This window comes from Anabrus simplex, chromosome 1 (assembly GCF_040414725.1).
Source record: "Anabrus simplex isolate iqAnaSimp1 chromosome 1, ASM4041472v1, whole genome shotgun sequence".
NCBI classification, from domain to species: domain Eukaryota; kingdom Metazoa; phylum Arthropoda; class Insecta; order Orthoptera; family Tettigoniidae; genus Anabrus; species Anabrus simplex.
The window spans coordinates 886,790,587-886,815,719 of NC_090265.1; the positions used below are offsets into that span (position 1 = coordinate 886,790,587).

At 37.9% G+C, this 25,133-nt stretch overlaps 1 protein-coding gene across 2 annotated transcripts in view; it reads right to left on the reverse strand.

The window, feature by feature from the left end:
• The window catches only part of LOC136857690 (hemicentin-1), a 509,109-nt gene that overhangs the window by 77,866 nt on the left and 406,110 nt on the right, over positions 1-25,133 (reverse strand). For both annotated transcript variants that reach the window (XM_067136543.2, XM_068225274.1), the window contains exons 40-42: positions 21,000-21,157; positions 12,925-13,064; positions 7,496-7,669 (exon numbers count right to left, since the gene is read on the reverse strand). In XM_067136543.2, coding sequence (XP_066992644.2) covers positions 7,496-7,669; positions 12,925-13,064; positions 21,000-21,157 — 472 coding nt within the window. The remainder of the gene's footprint in view (positions 1-7,495; positions 7,670-12,924; positions 13,065-20,999; positions 21,158-25,133) is intronic.

Sequence of the window (25,133 nt, forward strand, 5' to 3'; positions counted from 1 at the left end):
CAATCGTTTTGCAGATGACAGTGCTTTGCTAGGAAATGAAGAAAAGATGCACTACACCTTAACAACATTCTAAAAATGTATGGGTTGGGGAGAAGAAGACTGGTCTAATTGTGTTTACTCCTTACTCCACCTCATACGGTGGCAATGGGCATTTAAGAAATTGTATTTATGAACAGCTATGTGACTATGAAATTCCATTTCTCTTAACTCTCAACAAATGTGTCACTTGAAACTAGGAAATGATCTGTCAAAAGTTTTGTTTCGAGCTTAGCCACTCCGGCCTTCGAAACTCAGACTTAAAGAACAAAAGAAAAGAAAACCTTTTTAAGTTTCAAGATGTGGTGCTGGAGAAGGGTGTTGAAAGTTCCATGGACAAAGAAATTGACTAATAAGTAGGTGAGAGGAGGAATCTTTTGAAAACAATAGTGAAAAGGAGGAATGGTGTTGGTTACCTACTGCGACATTCAAGATGGTTCACAACCTTGTAGGAGGGAAAAATGGAAGGATGTAATGCAAGAGAGAGACCAAAGCAGGAATTCATCAACAAAATCAAAACAGGAAGAGAGTATAGTAAGGGAAGAGACTAGCCCTAGAAAGAAAGAACCTGCAAGCCCATGGGGAGAAGAAGGCTGTCTAGCTGTGTTACTTCTTACTCCACCTCATATGGTGGCATTGAGCATTTACATGACTTGTGTTTATGAACAGTTATGTGACTATGAAATTCCATCTGTCAACAAAATCATAGCATGAGTGAAGAATTAATAGCACAGAAGCATGCTTCACCTGTGAATTTCATTAACCACACAATACCACATTCACATAGGTAGTATAAACAGTATACTGAATTTTTTTTTTTTAATGTCGAAGGTCTGTTGATGGCTAAAAAGTTATAATGCATCATAGTTTAGTTACCTTGGATCCTTCTCTATGCTGACAACATTATGCTAGCCATTGATAACAACCACCACCACCATCATCACCACTTCCAGCTCCAGTTTCCCAGGTGTGGTGTACAAGCATTTACCACTTTTTCCTGTCAGAATACAGTCTCTGTTTCTCTATGTCCTTCCACTTGACATTCCCCTTGCTAATCTCCGATTTCACTGTATCTATCCACCGATTCCTCAGCCTCCCTATTGGTCTCTTCCCTCTCACTTCTCTGTCAAAGTTAATTCCTTGCTGTTTTCCTTCTGTCCATCCTCATAACATGTCAAAAACAGTGTAGCCTGTATCTTCCTCAAAACTTGGTAACTGGCATTTTGATGTCAGCCAGTTTCTTATTTGCTTCATTTCTAGTCTTGTCTTTCCTGGTGTTCTGGTTCATTGTTCTGATGAATTTCATTTCTGTTGATTGGATTTTACTATTGGCCTTGTTATGCAGGGTACATGTTTCAAGTCCATAGGTGAAAAGTGGAATGAAGTAAGAATGAAACATTGTTTTAGTTTTGTTTTCTGTGGTATTTATCTTTACATGCTAGCTTTCCCACTTGAAAATAAAATTGAGAACCTTTTTGAGTCCTATTATGTATTTTATATTGTATTCTGTAATCTTTTGAAATGATACTTCCAAGGTATTTGAAGTTAGAAACAGAGTGTAACCAAATTCCCTCCAGGAAAATGTTTGAATCTGTGCCTTTCCTGTTGATAGTAATTTCAACAATTTTTGTTTTACTGATGTTCAGTCCATATTCTTTAAAAGTTGTCACTCCAAAGATTTAATTTCTCTTGTACTTCTGTATCGGTTTCTCCCCAAATGAGAACATCATTTAAACTATTAGAGTGTTAGGCTCTTTGTAATCTTCTTTGATGGATTTTATGATCTAATCCATGACGATGATGAATAGGAGCAGTGACAAGGCACTTCCCTGCTGGACTCCTCTCTTGGTTTCAAACCAATCTGATCTTCCATCCCTAGCTGGGCACAGCTAAAGCATTTTTGATAGAGCAACTGTACTTTAAAAATCAGGAAGTTTGAAACACCTATACTTCCTAGGCATTCCCATATAATCTTTTTAGGTACGGTACACTGTCGTAGGTATTTTCAATGTCCATAAAATCCAAAACTTAGTTCTTTCCATATTCTCAGTGCTTCTCTGTTAGCATCCTGACAGCAAATACGAGGTCTGTAGTGCTTCACTTCTTCCTGAAGGCATGTTGCTCCTCCTCTAATAATGGTGCTACTATTTGCCTGAGTCTTCATTCAATTATTTTCTCCAGACACTTACATGAGTGAGAAAGTACAGTGATGTTGTTATAATTTTCATATTTCTTCCTGTTTCCCTTTTTATACAGGGGGATGATGATGCCTTTCATCCAGTCATCTGGTATACTGTTCTCTTCCCAGATGACAGAAAATGATCTCCAACATCAAATCCATAAATGCAATTGATTCGCACAATTTGTCCTGCGACTTAGCATTTTTTTTATTTTTTTTTTTCGTAATATCTGAAGCCATCTCTTTAAAATTTTGACTCAGTTAAGTTATTCAGTCTTCTGAACCTAATTTTGATTAATAAATTTATAAACTATCTGAAAAAGAAAACATATGATAACATTATTACACTTTAAAAATAAACAACTTAATTAAAATAGAATGTCATGTTTCGTTCTTAAAGGAACATCATCAGATTATATCTAAATCACACTCAAAAATTTATGTTTATATCGGTTTAAATATTTAGGAACTTGAAATCTGGAACTTATTTTAATGAAATTATGCTTTGTTTCCACTCCATCATATAATGTATAATACTTATTCACAACACTTAGTTACTCTCAAACATATTCTAAAAATTATACAACTTTACAAATAAATAAAACAAAATCACTTCTACATTGAATTATTGCCTAAAAAACATATTCACATCCAGTATCTGGGTCAATCTTCCTTTGATACTTTAAAAAGTCACAAATTTCCATCAAAAGGTTTGAGTGTTCTAACAAACAAAAAGAAGTAGAATCTTGTGCAAGATATATCACAGAAATGTGTCTTAGTCATGATCATAACCATAACAATTTCAACATTGAGCCTGTTCTTTTCATCTGAGCACATAAAACTGATAATTGAAAACACTCTCTCTAAGACTCCATTAGGAACACCTTATTAACAATTGTGTCAACTTCAATAGGCAAAATGTCTGCACTTGTCTGTATAGAATTGTGTACGATGTGGGCAGCACAACCTATTCCAAGAATGTTCTCATTTATCTTGTCTTAACTTGAAAAACACATTGTTGGTGTCTTTTCTTCCAATCCCACTGAAGTTGGTGTTGAAGTTATCACCACAGAAAGCAATAACTTTGCCAGTTAACTTATATTTTTTCAAGATGCAAAGAATGTGGTTTGTTAGCATCTCTGCTAATTCCTCAGAAAGTACTTGAAACTCAAGAAATTTGATTTGCATGCCTTTATTTGGTATGAAATACCTTACAAATACTGGAACTAACTTAAGGTTGTTATGGTTTGAAGTATCAGGTCACTAGCGATTTTGCAAAGCGCAAAAGGAGCCAAGGCCTCAGACTTGGTTCTCCCACATGTAAACTTCCTTTGAAATAAACTATGCACAAGAGTTGATTTTCAATCCATTGACCGGAAGGAGTAATTTTGTTTAATCATATGGAATGTAAACAAACCTTCTTCAGCAAAAAGACATTTCTGTACTTCACCCTCTTTACCTTTGGTGTTGGTATGAAGGAGGTTAATTTATAGTTTGAAAACTCCCAGCAGCCTCTGCCACTTTATGCTTCTTCTTTTGCATGTGCTGGTGCAGTTGAGTGCTATGCTCAATAGAAAACATATATTTTGATAAAATACACAATACTTTGTCTTGTTCTTTCATAAGAAAAGGAAATTCTTCCTTTAATACGTCCATAAAATGACACTTTCGTTTTGGCATTTTCAACTCCTGATGAAAAATTATAGAACAATTCGTCTTGATTAAGAACATAAGAATACTGAAAGACATGTGCTTGTAAATATTATAAGATGTTAAACGTGAAGGAATTTCAACAATTTTATGTGTACCAACCACTATTACTGGCCATATAACCAGGTTTCCCTCCTATGCAACAATAGTAGCATTATGTTATGGATTTGTTATTCCACGCAGAAGTTTTCAGTATTTACTTTTGTATCTGTTTCATGCACTAAAGAAAACATGATTCATTTGTAAAAAAAAGAATAATAAAAAAATAATAAAACAGAAGTAATATTATGTGTTTCAATTTCATGCACAATGGAGGATGTGTTTTACATTAATTTGTTGATATTATTATTATTATTATTATTATTATTATTATTATTCAAAATACAAACATTTGGAGGAGAGTAAAATTTTATATTCAGACACTCCCATGTTCACTAACATAAATCCTACCTACTGCAGTGCTATGCTTTCTCTCTACAGCCTGAACCAGCTGTAGTTGTGTCATCTTCTCTGAACTTTCACACTTGCACTGGGTGCATTGTGGTTGCATGTGAACTTGCCTTAACTGAACTAGAATACATACTTAACTTTACCAGCTGCTGTAAACAAAACACAGCAGCAACTTCACATCTATTAGGGACCAATTCAAAGAGAATATTTCTAAAATTTCATCAATTTTTATCTAAAATTTACTGAATTACTGATTTGAGTTTCTTCCCATAAGGTACCCACTGCTTTCATTTGCCATAATTACATTCACCAAAAAAAAGGTCAATTTTCATCACATATCACACGGTTGTATCAAAACCTTATGGAATTTTTGAAAAGTTGGAGATATCAACTGGTCATTGGGCCTCAACTGCAGTCACTTTATATGAAACTACTAATTGAAATTTATACCAAGCGAGTCAGCCGCGCCTGACATTTTATGCTGTTAGGCATCCCACCAAACGTCCCTGGTGTCGTTATGATCTTTTCTCCTTTGTTGTATACCAAGCAACAATTGCCTTTAATTACTCACTGCACCATTACCTTTGCAAAAACATGTACCATATGTGACAGAAATTTCCAAAATGCATCAAACTGTCATACGGTTGTGTAGAAAGTACATGCTAATTATGAGCGTTCAGTAGGGTATGAAATGAACGCTAAAAGTGATGTCATACTGATAGAAAACGTGTGTGCATTTGTGAAGCGGAAGTAGTAGTCCATCTAGTAGGCTTTCTGGAAACCTACTCACTGGAGTCGCCGTGGTGTCATAGGTTAAGTGCGGAGCTGTTAATACAGCTGTGTTTCATAGGTGGGTTCGAGTCCCACTTGAGCCTGTAAATTTTATTTGCATTTTGTACTTCGAGAAACATCCACACAGCCTATGTATCCAAATTCCCTCACATCGTGGGTAATTTAATTAATTTATGTATTTATTTTGGCACTGTTCTAGGCCATTAGAGCTACTTGTGTGGATGTTTTATAAGCAGGGCTGGATGAGGATAGAATGGTTGGGGGTTTGAATCCGCTTGATTGAACAACAGCCCGTTAGCGCAGCAAGTGTTCGAGCCTTCTGCAGTAATACAAGTTTCAGCATGCTGTTGAACTGCCATTCGGGCTTTTTGTAGCATTGCATGTGTTATGGATGCACAGGCTTCCATAATAAGGTTTCAAAGACTTTCAGGATTTTCCGGCTGCTGGGCGCGCACTACATCCTTCATCAAATAGCCCCATAGAAAGAAGTCCAGTGGCATCAAATCAGGCGATCTAGCAGGCCAAGTGACAGGTCATCCCCTTCCTATCCATCGATCGGGACGTGTAACATTCAGGTAGTTGCGAACATCTACTGACATGTGAGGGGGAACTCCGTCATTTTGATACCACATGGTTACACGTTCACCCAGGGGCACATCTTCTAGTAGCAATTGTAGTTGGTTTTGAAGAAACTGTAGGTACCAAGCTGCTGTCAAATGATCCTCAAAGAAATATGGTCCAATTAGGTGATCACCCAATATACCACACCAGCATTTTCTCCTCATCATGCCTGAAATGCTGCCTGCCTTACCCAGTGGGTATTTTCAACACTCCAGTAGTGCATATTATGATAATTCACAGGGCCATTATTATGAAATCGTGCCCTGTCTGAAAATAAAATGTGAGATACAAATGCTGGATCATTTCCCACTTGTGTCAGTATCCACATACAGAAATCAACACGAGTTTCAAAATCTCACCGGGGAGTTCCTTATGTACTTGCAGGTGATATGGACAGGAAAAAAAAACTGGAATGCAATATCCTTACAACAGACGACTGGCTGATGTTGACCTGTTGTGCTACTGCCCAGGTAATCATGTGAGGATTCTCATGGAAAATATCCAAAACCATCTCAGCAGTTTCATTGGACATAACTGGTGCCTCTCTAACAGGACCTGTTCGGGAAAGTGACGAAGTTGTACCCAAACGTCGCTCCACCCTCCTAAACATATTTGTGTTTCGTTGTTGTCTGTGTGGAAATCTTTCCTGGTACAGGCGCTGTACTTCCTGTGCGTTCTGTCTTGCTTCGCTGGAGATGAGGAGCATGTCAACATACTCATCTGTTGAATACATAGCGAAGAAATGACCAGGACTGCTAGGCTACACCAAGTGTCAGGCCACTACACATTCAACATGCATGCTACTGGTCGAATGTAGCACAAATGGCTTCTTATTTGATCCTCAAAGTTTAAAATGTGAATAAAAATATTTATCGCTCGTGGGATTCGAACCCACCTACCAACGCAATGTGTGTCAACACGTCTGTGGTTAGTCTACTACACCACGGTGACTGCTGCCTCCAGTTTATCAGAAAGATTACTTAGTGTAAAACTACGTCCCGCATCACAAACTCACACACGTTTTCTATCAGTATGCCATTGCTTTTAGCGGTTATTTCATAACCAATCGATAGCTTATAATTGGCACATACATTTTACATAACCGTATGACAGTTTGATATATTGTGTAAATACCTGTTGCATACATGTTTTTGCAAAAGTTGTGCAGTGATGATGCAGTAAGTGCTTTAAGGCGACTTTAGCTTGGTATACAGCGAAGGGAAATCGACCATCACCCCCCACTGACGTTCGTTGGGATGTCTAAAAGCAGAAACGTCAGGCGCAGCTGTATGCTGATGTTGAAAATTAAGGGTATCATGCATAAAGTATTAATAATGTCTGCTACCGTAGCATAATGGTTAACACTATTACCTGCCATTGTTGGTGGCCTGGGTTCGATTCCCAGTACTGCCAGAGATTTAAGAGTGACAGGGTTGTTATGTGGTTAAAAGAAACATGCAGGTCACCTATATTGGGGGGCATGCCTGAAAAGAGCTGCACTACCTCAGGACAAAGACACACGTTCACTTTTTTCAGTAATAATGAAAGGACGAATGTATACTTTTTCAGTAATAATGAAATTACGCATGTAATGCTACTTTCAGTTCTTGTTCATCATAATAAACCTGACAAACAGTTTATAAAATGCAATGAAATCTGCAAGTACTCCACCAACATGAGCAAAACATTGTTATCGAAAGTTCATACCTGTTCTTTGAGTAGGTCATTGGCTGTAGCCTGCACAGTTCTTCGATGGCCATCATCAATTATGTTAGCAGCTATAACACTATCCGAAAAATTTTCACCATTGAGTTTTCCTCGTACCCTCAGGGATGCCACTATTGGTATATTATCACAACTGCGAAGTGTACATTGTAGTATCTAAGATATAAATAGGCAATAGCAAAAGTATTAATAAAAATATCATCATTAATTACAAACAATAAGTAGGAACAAAGCTGGTACAAACACTATAACTAAACCACCATATCAGGATTGGAAAAAATTACAAATTGTACAATGTCCATGGCAGAGTTCCATCCCCCTCACAACTGCGTAAACAAAGCCATAGAGGCATTAACCCTAGAATTGGCAACTGTCGAATATTTGACACTTTGGTCCCTGCTGTAGTGGTACTGTTGAATATTCGACATGTTCATATTTCTTGTTGAAATTTCCTCATTTCTTCAACAAATGTCATGACAGTCTACTTCTTGTCATTCTTGGTGTCCACAGCAGCAGCGAGTTCAGTTTCATTCATATTTACACCCTCTTTGGGCGCAATTTCACAGAAATACATGAGTGCAGTTTTCTGACCATCTGTATGAGCGCCATTTCTGTAGTGTTTGTAAACAAACCTTGATGGGCTCTGCTTTGCTATTCTATTTAATTTTATTTTGTAGTTTTCCATGCGGTATGAGATATTTATTCTGTATATATTTTGTTATTTGGTTGATTATATACATTTTTAGTACAGTGCGTCTAAATACGGCATCTTCACTTCATTACGGAAAATTAGAGATGAAGTATGGCAAAATTTGTTGGAAGATGAAATGACGGATCTGACTTTGAGGTTATTGAGAAAGAACCGACAGATTCAGAGTCAGATTTGGAATGTTTATCAGCTATTTCTTCGCATCAATATCAGAAAGTGAAAGTGATGACGAAACTCCCGTAATCCAACCTATCATAACAACATGGTCTAAGATCACGCTTCCAAATGATTGCAAGACAATACATTTTCCCTAATATTTTCAAGAATATACCTCTCAGAGTAATGAAACTTTTGCTAGTGCATTACAGATACTTTATTGATAATCTGTATATCTCAGTTTGTTTGTGACATGTTCCAGTTTTCTGTACATATGATTGAAAATTTTATTATTATTTTGAATCCAGAAATTACACTTTCTGAACAGACTGGACATTTTTCTAGTCAAAACATTTGTGTAGTTTCGTGTCACCATGACAATCCTCAGAGTATTAGCTTTCTTTGCAGATTTACTTCTTATCTTGCGGATATTTTGTATTTTATTTAGACAAGTAAACCCTGCCAAAAATGGCTGTCACCATAGGATTTAACATTGCCAGTTCTAGGGTTAAAGAACTAGTGTTTCTATTTCTTATCAGATTATACATGGAAATTAGTTCTGAAACTCCCAGTCAGTTCCCACCCATAACCTCCAGTAAACGTCCGACTTGTTGGCTGAACGGTCAGTGTACTGGCCTTCGGTTCAGCCCGGGTTCGATTCCCGGCCGGGTCGGGGATTTTAACCTTAATTGGTTGATTCCAATGGCATGCGGGCTGGGTGTATGTGTTGTCTTCATCATCATTCCATCCTCATTACAACGCGCAGGTTGCCTACGGGAGTCAAATAGAAAGACCTGCACCTCGCGAGCTGAACCCGTCCTGGGATATCCCGGCGCTCAAAGCCATACTACATCATCATCACCTCCAGTAAACCTGTACCACACAAGATTTATCCTCCAGAAACCACCACTGACTACTTCTGCAGTTTTCTAAGACAACAAGTTGCTGGAATTTTGTCCCACAGGAGTTAATTAATGTGCTGGTAAATTACTGATATGAAGTTAACAAATTTGAGCAACTTCAAACATCACTGGATTGAGCTATGATTGAACCCCACAATTTGAGCTCAGAAGACTAATGCTCTCCCATCTGAGCCACTCAGCTGGTGCAATGGCCAAGAGCTTGAAAGAGGAGAGCGCCATGTGGGGTATGTTGTGATTTGAACTTCCCATACTGGCCGAGAGCTCGATGGAGAAGAGCGCTGCATGTGTGGTGGTGCTGTCGGCACGATGTGAGCACGAGTAGTTTCACCGCCTGTTATGAGTATAAAAGACAGTCACCCAGCCCGGTGAAGTCAGTTCACCACTACATGACAATCTGTTGTCAGTATTGTCCTGCTGTGTGAAAGACTGACATAGATGAAATTCTGGTAGATTCTATGAACTAGTGTGTTGGTAGGCAGACAAGTAGTCCAAATGAATAAGTTATGAAATGGTGTCTTTTATTTTTTGTGTACAATATTAGTTTCATTCTTCTGTACTGATGGGTCTACAATTCACAATTATAAGGGTTGGATGTTACCACCTAATCAATACTATATACATTCACAAATACAAGTATATGTACTTTAAATTACATTGCAGTACTAGTTTCGGGCTTTTAGGCCATCTTCAGCTGAATATATTAAAATACTAATCTCTAAAATACCACAGTTCACTGCTGTCAAGTATCACTATTCTTATCTTAAAATGTTTTTGTAGTTTAATATCACAGTTCAGTTTCACTGTTGTTGTCTTAGTAATATTGTATTTAATAGCCCAGTTGCAAGATTTTGTTGCGTTGCTATGTACTTTGACTAAGAGGAAACATCCTTGGACCTTGTGATGGCTGTTTATGGCTCATATGGATGTGAATTGTAGAATGTCAGGTTGTACGTATTGCGATTGATGTTCTTTCGATTCCTTGTGGGCTTATTGTGTGTGCCATTGTAATGAAAAATACCCTTCTCAATTTCACTGCCATTAGGGACGGGAGCCGCAATTTTGGTCAAAATTCCCCTACCCAATTGTATCTGTCAGTAGGCAAAGCTGTCTGCCATTATAAACAAAATTCCCCAACTAGACTGTGACTGGTAGTAGGCAAAGTGGCCTGCTATTATAATCAAAACTCCCCAACTCAAATGTGACTGTCAGTAACAAAGTTGACATGCCGTTATAATGAGTACTCTCCAGCTCGGCTGTGACTGGCAGTAAGAAAGTTGACATGCCGTTATAATGAGTACTCTCCAGCTCGGCTGTGACTGGCAGTAGGAAAGTATGCCACTCATTATAATGAAGACACCCCAATTTTATTTTAACTGGTAGTATGCAAGGAGGCCTGGCATTATAATCAAAACTCCCAATCTCGATTAGGACTGGCAGCAGGCAGGTGTGCCTGCCATTATAATCAAAATTCCCCAACTCAATGTGACCTGCATTAGGAAAAGGGGCCTGTCATTACAATGAAAACTCCCAACTCAATTGTGGATGGCAGTAGGCAAGTGAGCCTGCTATTATAGTAGAAACTCCCCAACTCGATTGGCAATGGCAGTAGGAAACATGGCCTGCCACTCATCAAAACTCCCCAACATGCACCTAACATCAAACACAACATATGGGGACCTTCCAGTGGTGTTTCTCAGATAACTCTAAAGGACATGCAATTTAATAAAATCTTACTCATTGTGTCCACAGTAATTTACATGGAAATCCATATACAATGTAGAATACTGTGGTGAAGCCTGGGTACATTTGCTAGTCACAAATAAGACTTATTGTGTATGAGGTTATGCTGTATAGAATAATACATAAGTTACAGGACTGTGAGTGACTGCAAAAAGACCTTGACAAAGTTGCGACATGGACAGCAGACAATGGTATGATGGTAAACGGTGTGAAAAGTCAGGCTGTAAGTTTCACCAAGAGGAAATGTCCACTCAGTTTTAATTACAGTGTTGATGGAATGGAAATACCCCATGGAAGTCATTGTAAGTACCTAGGTGTCAATGTAGGTGAATAACACGTTACATGATGCAGTTATTTTTGTGTCGTACTTATTACGTGTTTTTGCGGTTTTCTAATGAAATGGCATCACAAAGCAGATTAAAGATGCTAGTGTAGCGTCAATATTGGATGATATAGACAAAGAAATGTTGGATTTTACTGCATGTCTGAAGACGTAAATTCTTTCTCCAGCTCATCTGAGAGCAATAACCACGCAAGTGACATTGGCAGCAGCAGAGGGGATGGGATGTAAGTAATAACAGTCCTGGAACTACGACTATTATTTCTGTTCATAATACTGATCAAGGGTGAATGTTGTCGTCAAACTTTCTGTGATTTGTCATTTTCACTTCCAGCAAATGCTGGCACAATTCCTATTCATAGGCCACATGCATTTCCTTATCCTTACTTCCCCAATTCCATTCACCATCATTCACTTGATCTTCATTAGCTCCTCAACTGAGGATGATATCAGGAAGGGCATCCAGCCATACAAAGGTGCCATATAAATTCATCCCACTCATATCCGACCCCATGTCAGGAAATGAGAATAACGGGTACTTAAAGTTAACCATTGCCCAGATTATCCAGTGAAAAAATTATGAGACGATATTCATTTTGTCTTCAGACCATCTGAAAGTTGGGTTTCAATTCTTAAACAAAGTGTGTGGTTAATTTGGGCATGTTTTCATGGTTTTAATAAATTTTCCAAAATTTTTGATTTTGTTGTGTGTGTCCTCCGCGCCTACAAGCTCCGCAGCCCACCGAACATGGACGTTTCCAGAGACCACGAGGCAGACTGCAGTGTGCTGACGTGATCTTCGGTGACGTCAGCCAGCGCTATAAAAGGAGCAACGTTTCTCGCCTCTCCAGGACTCCAACAGTGTCCAATGATCAGACTATACCGCAAGTCAGACACGGAGGTACCCTCTTAAAAATGTGTTCTGAACAGGTGGACTGATTCCTGGCCGTGAGGTTTCACCTCTGGACATTTCCTCATTCATTCTGCATCCCGTAGCCACATCGAGCACCCATCCAGGCATTCGGCTACTCACTCAAGTCCCCTACAGTGCTCTGACTCCAATCTGCTATATATGAACATTAGACGCAAGTTCCTTGCAAGTTATATGCCTCCTGTTAGCATTCTGCTAATACGAACTCTCTCTACAAGTTCCATTTGTTATTATACATGACCGATAGTTGTCGACTATCAAGAACATTCTCTCATTTGAACAGACTGTCTCATCAAGACGAGGTTGAATGTATATAGGAATCTCAATTTGTATAGATGTAAATATTATTCAGGCCCTCAGCCTACTACCTTATATTTACATTAAACGTGTGCAACTCAACAAACTTCAAGAAAAGTTTCGTTCTATTCCATGTACATATTGTATACCAAGTTCCTTGTATACAACAGATCTGTTTTTTGCCACTTACAGCCATGAATTACCACCGCCTGTGAAGGGTTTAAGATTATATTTTAATTAGAAAAGACTCTTGCATGTAATATAAGGAGGCAGTTCAGTTGAAAATAATAGAGGTTGAAAAGCATTATACTTCACCTCAAGGTTCTCTCCACGGCATTCCGCCCCTCCATAACGTGGTGGAGGATTGTTACATTCTCGAGAACGCTGCTTGTTGCCTGAACCACATGTAGCTGAGCAAGGGCTCCAGGCACTCCAGTGAGACCACCTACCATCCTCTGTGGGGGCAAAATAAGAGAGTTGTTTCACTAATTAAAATCTTATTCTAATAATACTAGTGGTAATTTAAAAAAAATATTATATCAATTTAACTACAAGTTTACCACCATGAGGTCTGCAAAGTTTGAAATAAAGGAAAGGAATCTTCTTGAGGGTATTTAAAATGAGAAAACAATGATCTCTAAAACACAAAGAAATCATTTTTATAATTCCATTTTAATATTAATGATAAATGTATGAGAAAAGGATAAAATCTAACCAAGTTCTGCTTTATGGTACTTGAAATTTGAGACCACGTGACTTCATAAATAGCTTGATTGAATGGAGATTGAAAGGCAAGAATATGTGTTATTCATGTTGGTTTTGTTTCCTCTTTCAGAACCCGTAACTATCAAGAAACAACAACAACAACAACAACAACGCAGGGGTGTACCCAGGAGGTTAGAACCCTCCCCTGCAAGGATATTTTACAAAAATAAAAATAAAAACTGGCAATAAACAATAAACTATATAAACATTCAGAAACATATTTGTAAAACCAATAGGTCTGTTGAAACTTATTTCTAAAAAGCCTTGAAAGTTGGATTTTAGATCATAAACTGAAAATACCATTTGCTGTAAAACTGTTGATCTTAATTATATTGTTCTTGTTCTGTATGTTAATGTAAGATTTTGTAGTGTACTGCTATCAATATAATTCACTTGTCAGTGTCCTTATAATGACGACCGACCAACCAACCAATACTCCTTGAGAAAGGAATGTGATTTCCAACACAGCTCCCAGGCTACAGGAGGGGGTTTAGGGAAAGCTGTGTGATAACGAGAAAAGGCCTTGAATTCTTGAACTTCACAGAGTAAGTTGCACCTTCTGGAGCAAGCCGTTAGCCTTGGGAATGTTCAATTTTACTTGCTAGTTAGCAGTGAGTTTGCTGAATAATCCAGTGAGCCTGTTTATGATTTTTTTCGCATTCCAGTCAGAACTCAAGTCAATGATTGAGACGAATCCACCCTTTTCAATACCATATTTTGTATTATCCTTAAAAGAAATACATTTTTCAACAAATTTATATTAAAAGTACTGGCACATGTTTCATCCCTCATTGGGGGCATCTACAGCTTGCAAAACATACATATTCCAAAATATATCAAAATAATTCTCTGGTGCACAAAGCAAGGTATCACATAAATGCCTCCACAATATTGCCAAAATTCTGTGGTCTACCCGATTGCAAGAAATATCCCCCAATGAACATGCCTGGAACCACCTGGGGTGCCAACCTCTGCAGCTAGAAGTTTACACGATCAAGAGAACCATGTATAGCAAATATGGACATATATGCTCCAGGATACCATACTAAACCTGTATGTCTCCTTGCCCACTCATTTGAAATATTTTATCCACACTAGAGGGGGAATCATGGAGTACTAGAATCTAACTTCAACTGTATGTCATCTGAAATAGTACATCTTGAACTCGATACCCTGTCAATGGAATGGTAGGTAAGTTATTTATAAGTACATTATGATGCACTATGTTTCATTCATTTCTGACATACTTTGTAACATATGTAAGGACCTCAGAAAGTGGTAAATAAAATGCTTCATTAATGGAGGGAAAAAATACCTAGAGGTGGTTAAAAATGGGTGAAAAAAGAGAGGAATGTGTAAATCAATAAACAAAGTCATTCAACAAGCTAATTTTAATTTTTAGTGCATTGTAAAGTAACTACCATAAGTTTATGTAAGCCTAATAGCAATAACAATACTAATAATGGTAAGGGTGGGCCTAAGAATTGTAAAAAAATTACTTAGCTACACTAACAAGTATGCTAAGAAATTAACCCGATAGCATAGAGCACATGTATGTTAAGTCCTCAGCCCAGCGAGGTTGGTTGGAACCTCAACATCTCCACCTGCTGTCAAAAGTAGCCTAGGTGTCACCGAAGAGGCATACTAGGGAAATGAAGAGCGAGGTACTTTCCTGTTGCTTCCCTCACCAGGCCAAAAGGTGCTGTCACTTAACAGTAAGATTCATATGTTAAGGAAAAGTCATATTTCTTTCCTGAGCTCATTTTACCCAATATCTGAAAAATAAGTTTGAATGATATGTGCTTGACCCTGTTTAAAGCAATTTTTTGTTGCATATACTGTAAATGCATATTTTGGCTTTTTTTGTTTTGTTTTGGTTACATTTTGCTCATTTTAGTGATATAAGGTTATATTTGGTTATATTTTGAGCATTTTTAACCCAATCCCATACAAAGATGGATCTCTTTGTCTGAGCTATGTCATGCCGCCTTGTACTAAGACAGAGAAGTCCGTACTGTGACTGCTCCATTTTACGAATGCTGTCTTGACCACTGTCTTTTGTTTATCAACTTTGAATTACTACGAGAGCTTCTCCACAGATGACATAATGTTTAACATACTGTATATGATTTCCTTGGAATATTCGCAATGAAAATAATAGGAGTGATTGGAATATCTCGTTTCTAAACAACTGTGGCTTTGACGCATGTCTATCAAAATGGCAGCTTCCAAGCAAAACAAGGAAGAAGAGATACTGAAGGTTTTAAAAGAAAGTGACATAGAACTCCAGATAAATACCATAATAAAGATTATGTTGGAAATAACAATAGTTCTTTTGACAGTGATGAATTTTTCAGTGGCAATGAACAAAATACAGTTTTACCGGCAAGAACACCATTGAATGTTAGGCTTACTGCCGATGTAATCACCAGCTGTTTCCAGTTTTATTTTGGATGAAAATAAGTGGCAATGGGAGCAAATGAAAAAAAAAAAAAAAAAAAAAAAAAAAAAAGGTGTATGGCTTTTAGCGCCAGAGTGTCCGCTGTGACCAAAGGCCAGCACACTAACCATTTAGCCATGTAGCCGGACGGAGCACATGAGTAATACTCCACAACATGATACTTGCAGTGTTATTGGTGAAACTGATACCATAATTCATAGGCTGTTAGGAGAAGCTCCAAGTGAATTAGACATTGTGAATGCATTCCTGACTGTACAGTTTTGGGAGCAAGTAACTAGGGAAACCAATGCTTACTCTAATTTTTTGGAGTCAGCTGCCAAGGAAACCACAGGAAACACCAGGGAAAGCAATGGGGACATTTTCCATCCAAAATAACTCCAACCTCAAGGAAAAACATTCTGTAAAGGAAATGCAATGTCTGTATTGCCAGTGGGTTGCAGAATAAATATTCTTTAGAATGCTGTAAGTGCAAGGTGTCCCTACATGTGGAGAACTGTTTTATATTATTCTATACAGCAAAAGACTTCTCCGAGTTATTTTGTTGCAAATTAAGTGTTCCAATTCATTGTATGTCTGGCTCCATGGCTAAATGGTTAGCGTGCTGGCCTTTGGTCACAGGGGTTCCGGGTTCGATTCCCGGCAGGGTCGGGAATTTTAACCATCATTGGTTAATTTCCCTGGCACAGGGGCTCATCATGACGTGCAGGTCGCCTATGAGCGTCAAATCAAAAGACCTGCACCTGGCGAGCCGAACCTGTCCTGATATCTCCTGGCACTAAAAGCCATACACCATTTCATTTCAATTCATTGTACTGTATATAGCTGCTGGAATTGCAGGGCCTATGGGCATCAAATCAAAAGACCTGCACCTGGTGAGTCGAATCCGTCCTGGGATCTCCCGGCACAAAAAGCCATATGCCATTTCATTTCAATTCATTGTATATAGATGCTGGAATTGCATGCAAAAAAATGGTACTCTAAGTCGCAAACATATTCCAGCAAATGATACTTGAATGGGTTAACAACACATTACCTGTGTTGAGTCTCAAACACAAGATTTCCAAATATTGTAGTATATTTTTCTTTTTTCCCCACTGGAACGGACAGGTATCAGGTTTTAAAATAATGATTCTTAGAAAGAGCTGTTGTACAGAAATCTCACTGAGTAGGATGTTACTCAAGTCGATATATTTATATATTTTTATTTTATATGTTAATAATTGAGGAGCATTGTTTCAAAACAATTAAATGCAGTCAAAGTCAGAATACATTTTGATGCGGTTTCTCGCCAATTAGGATATGCTCTTTAACACTGTTGAATTAGAACGGGTCATTTCGTATTCTTTCCCATAGGAATTCAGTGCTGAAAGACATGATTCTGAACAAATCATATTATGTGCACCATGGCGAACGGTTCAAAACATATTATGTTCACGATAAAGTTTCCCAGCCTGCATTTATCCCGCTCCTTTTGTTTGGCTGTTCCCTCTATTTTTATATCATACTTGACAGTGTGGTATTGCTTGCATGCCCGTTCACTTTCGATCACCATGGAGGGCTACTTACCCATAGGAGAGCATTAGAACGGAAATAGAAAGCGAATAAGAGTTGAAAAAAATAAAAGACAATGTGATCAGGAAGCTCGGTAAGTAAACACTCCTGCTGTAAATTACAAATCATCATCATTATTAAAATTGGTTATATCGGTGTATTAGATGTGCCTTTCTGCATGGGAAAGATTGCATAAACGCATGTTTTCGTACATTGGATAAGTTTTTCTTACCATAGTCCCTGTCTTAGTCCTACAACAACGTGAATGATTACATGCACGTCTTTTTATTTTAGGTACTAAAATCGCAATCGACTAATTTCGAGGCACCATGCAATCATAAGGCAGGGAGATTCAAGTGTGGGAGCATCCCAGTATTCTACCTGGCGAAAGCAAAAAATATAGTTTACAGCATACCAAATAAAGTGGAACAAGATCGCCGACTGAGCCATACGATAAAAGTTACATCTCCGAAACCACGAAGAACTGGAAAGCAATATTCAGGAGAGCGCTGTCGGAATTCCATTATTGTGTCATTTGAGGTAGGTTATATTTTTCTTTATAATACTACTACTAGATTTCAGGAGAACGTGCTACAATGTCATGTTATTATTAGAACGTCATTACCTGTAGTGAACAGCTGAGTAATTAAGTAAACAGTCAATTGCTTTACTCTCATATTCCTTCTGTTGCAAGGAGAAGGTTGATATAAATGCACAGTAAACTGAACTTACAAGAACGGAATACGGCTTATGAGTGTAGCTATACTAGTTGTTTATTCTTCTTTTCTAGGTGAATACTGTTGATCAAGCAAAAGTAGTCAGCTGAAAATTCTTTCAGAAATTGTTCGGGATAAGCCAAACCAGGATTAATAATATATCCAAAGCTGTTAAGGATGGTGAAGGTGTTCGAGAGAAGAGAGGTAGGAATAGGAAGAGTGCTCTGTTTGCTGCAAAGAAAGAAAAGGTGATTGCGTTTATTTCTCAGTTAAAGAGGAAGTGAATCGCATTACAACAGGAATAAAAGTCAGAAGCTTTATCTACCAGCAGAGTTAAACATAAACAGACTCCACAAAATGTATAATGCGAGAGTTTCCGCGGACCTGAAAGTGAAAAAAGTGGTTCGTCCAGAATATTTTCTGTACACAGTTCAACAATGGGTTTGGGACACCATCCATGGATGCATGTAGTTACTGCGCTTGAATGCTCTTTCAGATTAAATCTGAAAAAGATAGTGCTAAAAAGAACAGTTACTAGCTGATTTGGAAGCACATAAAATTCGCTCACAGGCTTTTCACAAACTTATGAGGAAATGACCTGCTGACACAATGTCCTTCTGCTTTGATTTGCAACAGGTACAACCACTGCCTAAATTATCAATTGGTGAAGCATTCTATTTGTGCCAAATATCATTTTACGCACTGTGTGTTACCGATGTCAGTATTCAGAATCCAAAATTTTATGTATGGAATGAAACTGAGGCTGGCAGAGGGCCAGACAAGGTGTCATCAGCTGTTACTTTGTTTTTAGATGAGATACATTTCAATAAATCGATCACTTGTATCAGGCTGTTCGCAGATGGATGTGGAGGCCAAAACAAGAACATGCATGTTAATCATTACATTTCCATGATTGTTGTCATCTTTCCTGTCAGAGGACATTCCTTTTTACCCGCAGACAGGGTTTTTGGTGTTGTAGAGAAGTTTCTTTGTAAGTGCTCTGACATCGTTACTCCCGAGGAATATCGAGAGATCTATCAGTCTGTGGGGACTGTAAAACATCTAGGAAAAGAATGGGTTATAAGGGACTACAAGATCCTCACCAAGCATTAAGAAATTGGACGGGATGAAGAGGGTGATTCTGAAGAAAAGCGAGAAAAGGGGTCAGTACCACATTACAGTAAAGATGGAACTGACGTACAGGTTTGATGACCCCTCAAAGCGATTCGTAACCCTTCTGAAATGAGGCATAAGGCTGGACCAGGTACATAAACCTCCCGTAATTGATAAACCGAGAGCATTACCTGATACTAAAAAACTGGATGTCGAGAACCTGCTGAAAGCCAGATTTGGAGACAACTGGAAGGAGTTCGGCAGTTTACAATTTTATGTTTCAGCACTAAACATCGGTTCAACGTCAGATACCGGTAGGCCGACTCATCATGACGACTGTGACTGTTTGCATGAGGAAGAAGGATTACTTGCAGGACTGTAAACATCCATATAGCATTAACAATGTGTTAATAATTTACTGTACATGATACGCTGTAGCTAATAATAAAGTCAATCTTTGGAATCAAATGAACATTTCGAATCGTATTATGTGAATAAAAGGTTGTACCTAAACGTATTTTGTTCAGTGAATTGGTTTAAAACGTATTAAGTGAAATTTTATAATTAGAAGGATGCCTTCATGTATTGGGAAATGATTTGAATCATGACTGATTCGGGAACATAACCTCAATACCTAGATTTTGCTGTTTGGAATTTTGACATGTCTTATTTGGTTAGGAAAGTAACACGTTTTTTTAACTTCCTGTAAAATTATAATCTGTGCACTTAATATGATTTGAAACGATGCTCCTCAATTATCAGACAAGGAAATTCCATATTATCTCTCACCCAGTCCATCCTTGACAGGTCCAGTTACAGCCACCTTCCCTTTTCACCACCAACAAATTCTAACAGATTGGTCACAGTTGTAGAATTATAGTGAACCCCATCGTCTAAAGTGAATAGCAGTGAAGGTGTAAAATTTAAAAAAATATGTGAAAGAGGTCAAAAAGAGATCTTCGGTACTGACGGAACAATTCTTTCTTGTAAAGCGTGTGAAGTTAAGGTAGCAGCAGTAAAGTGATTTAATGTGCAATAGCACTGTGCTAGGGCTAAGCATAGAAGATGCATGAATCAAAATTCCTCTCAATAGAGCATACTTTTGAGACCCCTAGTTTTAATCCTAATTTATTTAAATAGTTAACACTGTCAGAATATTGTCAATACAATGATAAATTAGCAGACTGTACCTGCCTCTGATGTACCGATAGTTGGCAATGTCACTTCTGTTTCTACCGAACTTGTAACATGTAAGCTGTCATTTTTAAGTCACAGGTAATGAAAAGGGATTAGCTAATAACTCTGTGAAACAGTTTCCAAAAGCCTCTGTGTAACACAATATTAGTGGTCAAACCACCTGGGGCAAGAACCCAGCTAAACAGCGCTCGCCAACGTGTACTCTAGAACAGACGCTTTGACAAAAATGTGTAATTTGCTGGAGAACCGTTCATCGCATGAAATAAATTTCATGAACCATTCGTGTTTCAAAGAAAATGTGTATGACCTTTCTTTGTAGTAAATTGAATTTTAAGTCACATGTTGGGCTTTATTTTGTGATAGTAGTTCAAGAGTTCATATTCAATCTGTTTTAACAAAAAAATGGACACCATCATTATTTTCTCAAGCTAAGTATTACACGTATTATTGGATGGAATTGTGTTCAAGAATATGTCATACTACTGCAATCTAATTTAATATCAGAATTGATTTTGTCATATATATAACATAATATTACAATTTCAACAGAACATTACAAAATACAGGTTCAAAAATTCAATACAGACCTGGACATTTGTGTGTGTTGCAGTTGATAACCTCCAGTTCCAAGCCGCTACAGTTATTGCCTCCAAATGCTGGTGGTGGGTTATTGCATTGCCTTGTACGATGCTGAACTCCATTATCACATGTTACAGAACAGGTACTCCATACTGACCACTCAGACCTGAAAGATGATCATGTTCTCTAAAAAGGGGGAAAATATACTCCTCTGATAAGCTTTCTTTAGAAAGATAAAAGTTGAAATGATCAAAACTACAATTAGAATTCAGGTTTTCTAGCAAACTGTTAACATTAACTCACGTTCATTGTCTTTGTCTACATAGATTAAAGTATCTTGAAAATGAATTATAGACAACATTTAAAAAATGGTAAAGTCCACACCATTGGTTCTATACCAACTAGAGAAAGGGAATACTAAGAGAGAGCAAATAAGTATAATATTTTAACTATTAATGAACAATACAGTGCAATACATTTAAACATTTGCTCTATTAATTGACTTTGGGACATACAATAGGTATATTTGAATCCTACCTCTGACTAACTTCAATATTCTTTCCCATAATTGTAACTCCAGGAAAATACCAGCTTTCACAGATGAAAATTTCATTTCCTTCCCCATCCCTGACTAACCCTTCCAGCTTGCAATCATCACTTCATCACAAACCTAATGTCATTTTACTTGCGGACCAAGGGACTTCTTCTTCTTTTCCTATCACTTTTTCCCACACCTGTGGGGTCGTGGGTGCAAACTGCATCGCACATGTGTATTTGGCTCTGTTTTTACGGCTGGATGCCCTTCCTGATGTCAACCCTGTATGGAGGAGTGCAATCACTATTGCGTGTTTCTGTGGTGGTTGGTAGTGTGGTGTGTTGTGTGAATATGAAGAGGAGTGTGTTGGAATGGACACAAACACCCAGTCCCTAAGGCAGAATAATTAAGCAGAAGCAATTAAAATCCCCGAACCCAGGATCTTCTGAACTGAAGGACAGTACGCTGACCATTCAGCCAACAAGTCGGACTTGCAGAGCAAGGGACTATTTGGAGAATAATATTGTCATACATAGAAAGAGGGGAACATGAAAAGTAACATGATGTTTCTGTATTTGTTCTCTCTCATTCAAGAATGACTTGTCATGGTGCTTATCCTATTGTGTGTTCCTTTTCATGTTCATATCTCTCTCCATATGACTTGATATGACACTTCTTTGTTCCTTCCCATACCTTATGAAAAAGAATATTAAGGCGGGAACACACTATCATCACCTCATGCAAACTCATGTTGAGCTGCGTCATCGTGGAGGGAAGATCGATGCTGTCACTGTATGTGGCGTGAAGACAGGAAATGCACTGTCCTCATGATCACAGATCCCAGTATACTTCATATGATGGCAAGTTACCATTTCATTGGATTCTGATGAGCTTTTACTTACCTGTGCTGTTTCTGTTGCCATGAATACCGTGCCACAAAATACAGTGAGTTCATGAAATTAAAAATGTGAATGGAGCTAAACAGACATCTAGAAAGATTCCAGATGTACTTCAGGTTGAACAGAGTTCAATTACTTGCATAATCTCATCAAGGATGAAATTGTTGGCCAAAATACATAATTTCGAGAAACTATCTGCACCGAACAGAAATTAGCTGTAGGCCCTACACTTAAGGTAAGTGTATTATTGTTGTTTTTATTATTTTTGGCTCCTTGGCTGAAGGGTCAGTGTGATCACCTTTGGTATAGAGGGTCCCGTGTTTGATTTCTGGTCAGATCGGAGATTTTTACAGTAAATTATAATTTCCCTGGTTCAAGGACTGGATATTTGTACTGCCCCCAACATCCCTGAAACTCTCATACCACACATAACGCTATCCTCCATTACAATAACATGAAGTTTTCCATACAGAACTGATGCCCCCCATCCTCATCGGAGGATCTACCTTACAAGGGCTGCACCAGACTAGCAATAGCCACAAGAAATTATACTATTATTATTATAATTATCATCATAAATGGTGACCGTTTTCACCAACTGAATGCCTATTAAAATTATTTCATTATAGTACTTACTTGAGAACTTTAATTCCTTTCCTATTTGGATGGTGTTATGCATCACTTGACCAAGCGCCAAAAGTAGATTTTGAGATATTGACACAAACGCAAAATCCTTTGTATTAATTCACATTTTCTGTTAAATGTGAGGTATTCTATACCAAAATGAAGACAGAAACATAAATTTTCTTCTTAATGTATAAAATTTAGGGATATTTGAAGTATATTGTCGTAATCTGAGATAATGGCGCTTGGTCACTTGATGCTTTATTGCGGTTACCTTAGTTTTTTGTTTAGCATCACTTGACCAACAAATAAAACTGTCATTTAGTGATCGAATGGACTTTCAAAAATTCAGTGCAGTGTAAAATATGATACTTGTTAACTAATGTTATTCCTTATTTAAGTTCAGGATTAAGTTATACATAACAGAATACAACATGACATAGAAAAACATGAATTGTAGAATATAGTATAGAAATTACACTGGTGTAACATAATGCAGGATTTTAAGAATTTTCGAGTTCAAAATCCATATTTCCACAATCAGACCCATCTATATCATCGTCTATTCCAGGTTCACTAAACAGGTCCTTATAGAAAGGCTTAGCATCGTTGGGAATTCGCTTCATGAGGGAGCGCAGGTCGTTCAGCTTCGCTTCTGAAACTGGTTTTCCATTGGGCCATAACGGAGTGAGTAGACCATGTAGAGCTGATCCATTTTCATTCTGAAGCCGGCGACGAACTTAAATAGATCAATGAAAATTTAAGTACATTTAGTAACGCATTTAACACACCTGAAATTCGTTTACTGCAGTCAAGTGTTGTTGGTTAACTTTTGCTGGAGAGAATGTTGTGGGATCTACACCTTCAGTTGCATGTTTCTTATCAATTGGAACAGCTTCCTCTGTTGTATTATTTTCATCGATTACAAAAAAACATTTTAGGGAAAGCCAGGAAACGTGCATACACATTTTGAATTCCTTATTTACAAGTGTGCCACTCTGCAAACTATATCAACGTGGTTAGATGACTGTAGAATTTCACTGAATGTACCAAAATGTGAAACCATGATCTTTACTCTTCGACGTCCACCTCTCCCACCACCAATCTTCCTAAATGGAACAGCCATCCAATGGACGCCTAACGACAAGGCCGTGAAGTACCTGGGAGTATTCCTTGACCGTCGCTTATCATGGAAATACCATATAAATCAGAAATTAAATCTAAGTTATGCACGACTAAGAAGACTATATCCTCTCCTAAACAGGAAATCTTCCCTCAAATTTGAATGTGGATTACTTCTCTACAAATCACTGCTCCGTCCTTTATTCACCTACGCCTGTCCAGTCTGGGGAGGGGCGGCTCGAACCACTATCAGACGCCTGCAATCATTCCAAAACAAAGTTCTCCGTATCATCACCAACGCTCCTTGGTACGTCCGAAACAAACAGTTACATCGTGAACTTCAGTTAGACACTTTGGAACACGTGATTTCAATGCACGCCAAGACGTTCTTCAAGAAACTCCAAAATGTGCCTGGTGCTGTGTTCTTCGCCCTTGGAAAACGATCCACACTTCCACGACGGATTAAAAGTAGACTTCCTCAAGATCTTTTACTTTCACTTTCACTGAACATGAACAGGGAATGTTTGTGTTTATCAAAAATAAAATACATCAATGTGAACGAATTTCCACTCGAGTGCTATTGATGCTCAGTGCTTCTTTTATTCAACTGCCCATTTACTTCTCAATGAAATATTAGTATAACAAGCATTACCAAGAAAATAAGAGTTACCTTGCCTAGAAAAACTGGAACATCTCTTTGTGTTAGTGACCAATTGATTTTTATTTTTTAAAATTTTATTATCCGTGTGTGTATCTTTTCCAGCACTTTATTACAAACTCTCCTCACTTATTCTAGTTACAGAAGGGCCTACAGGAGGTCGACTTCAAATCTCGTCCTTAGTAAGTGATTATTTTTGCCGTGTTTTGTTATGTACTAAGATTTTTGTTTGTAGTTTGTTTGGTTGTTTTTATTTTATCTCTTGTCAACAGTAATCTGATATAGCATGTATTTATGCTGAACG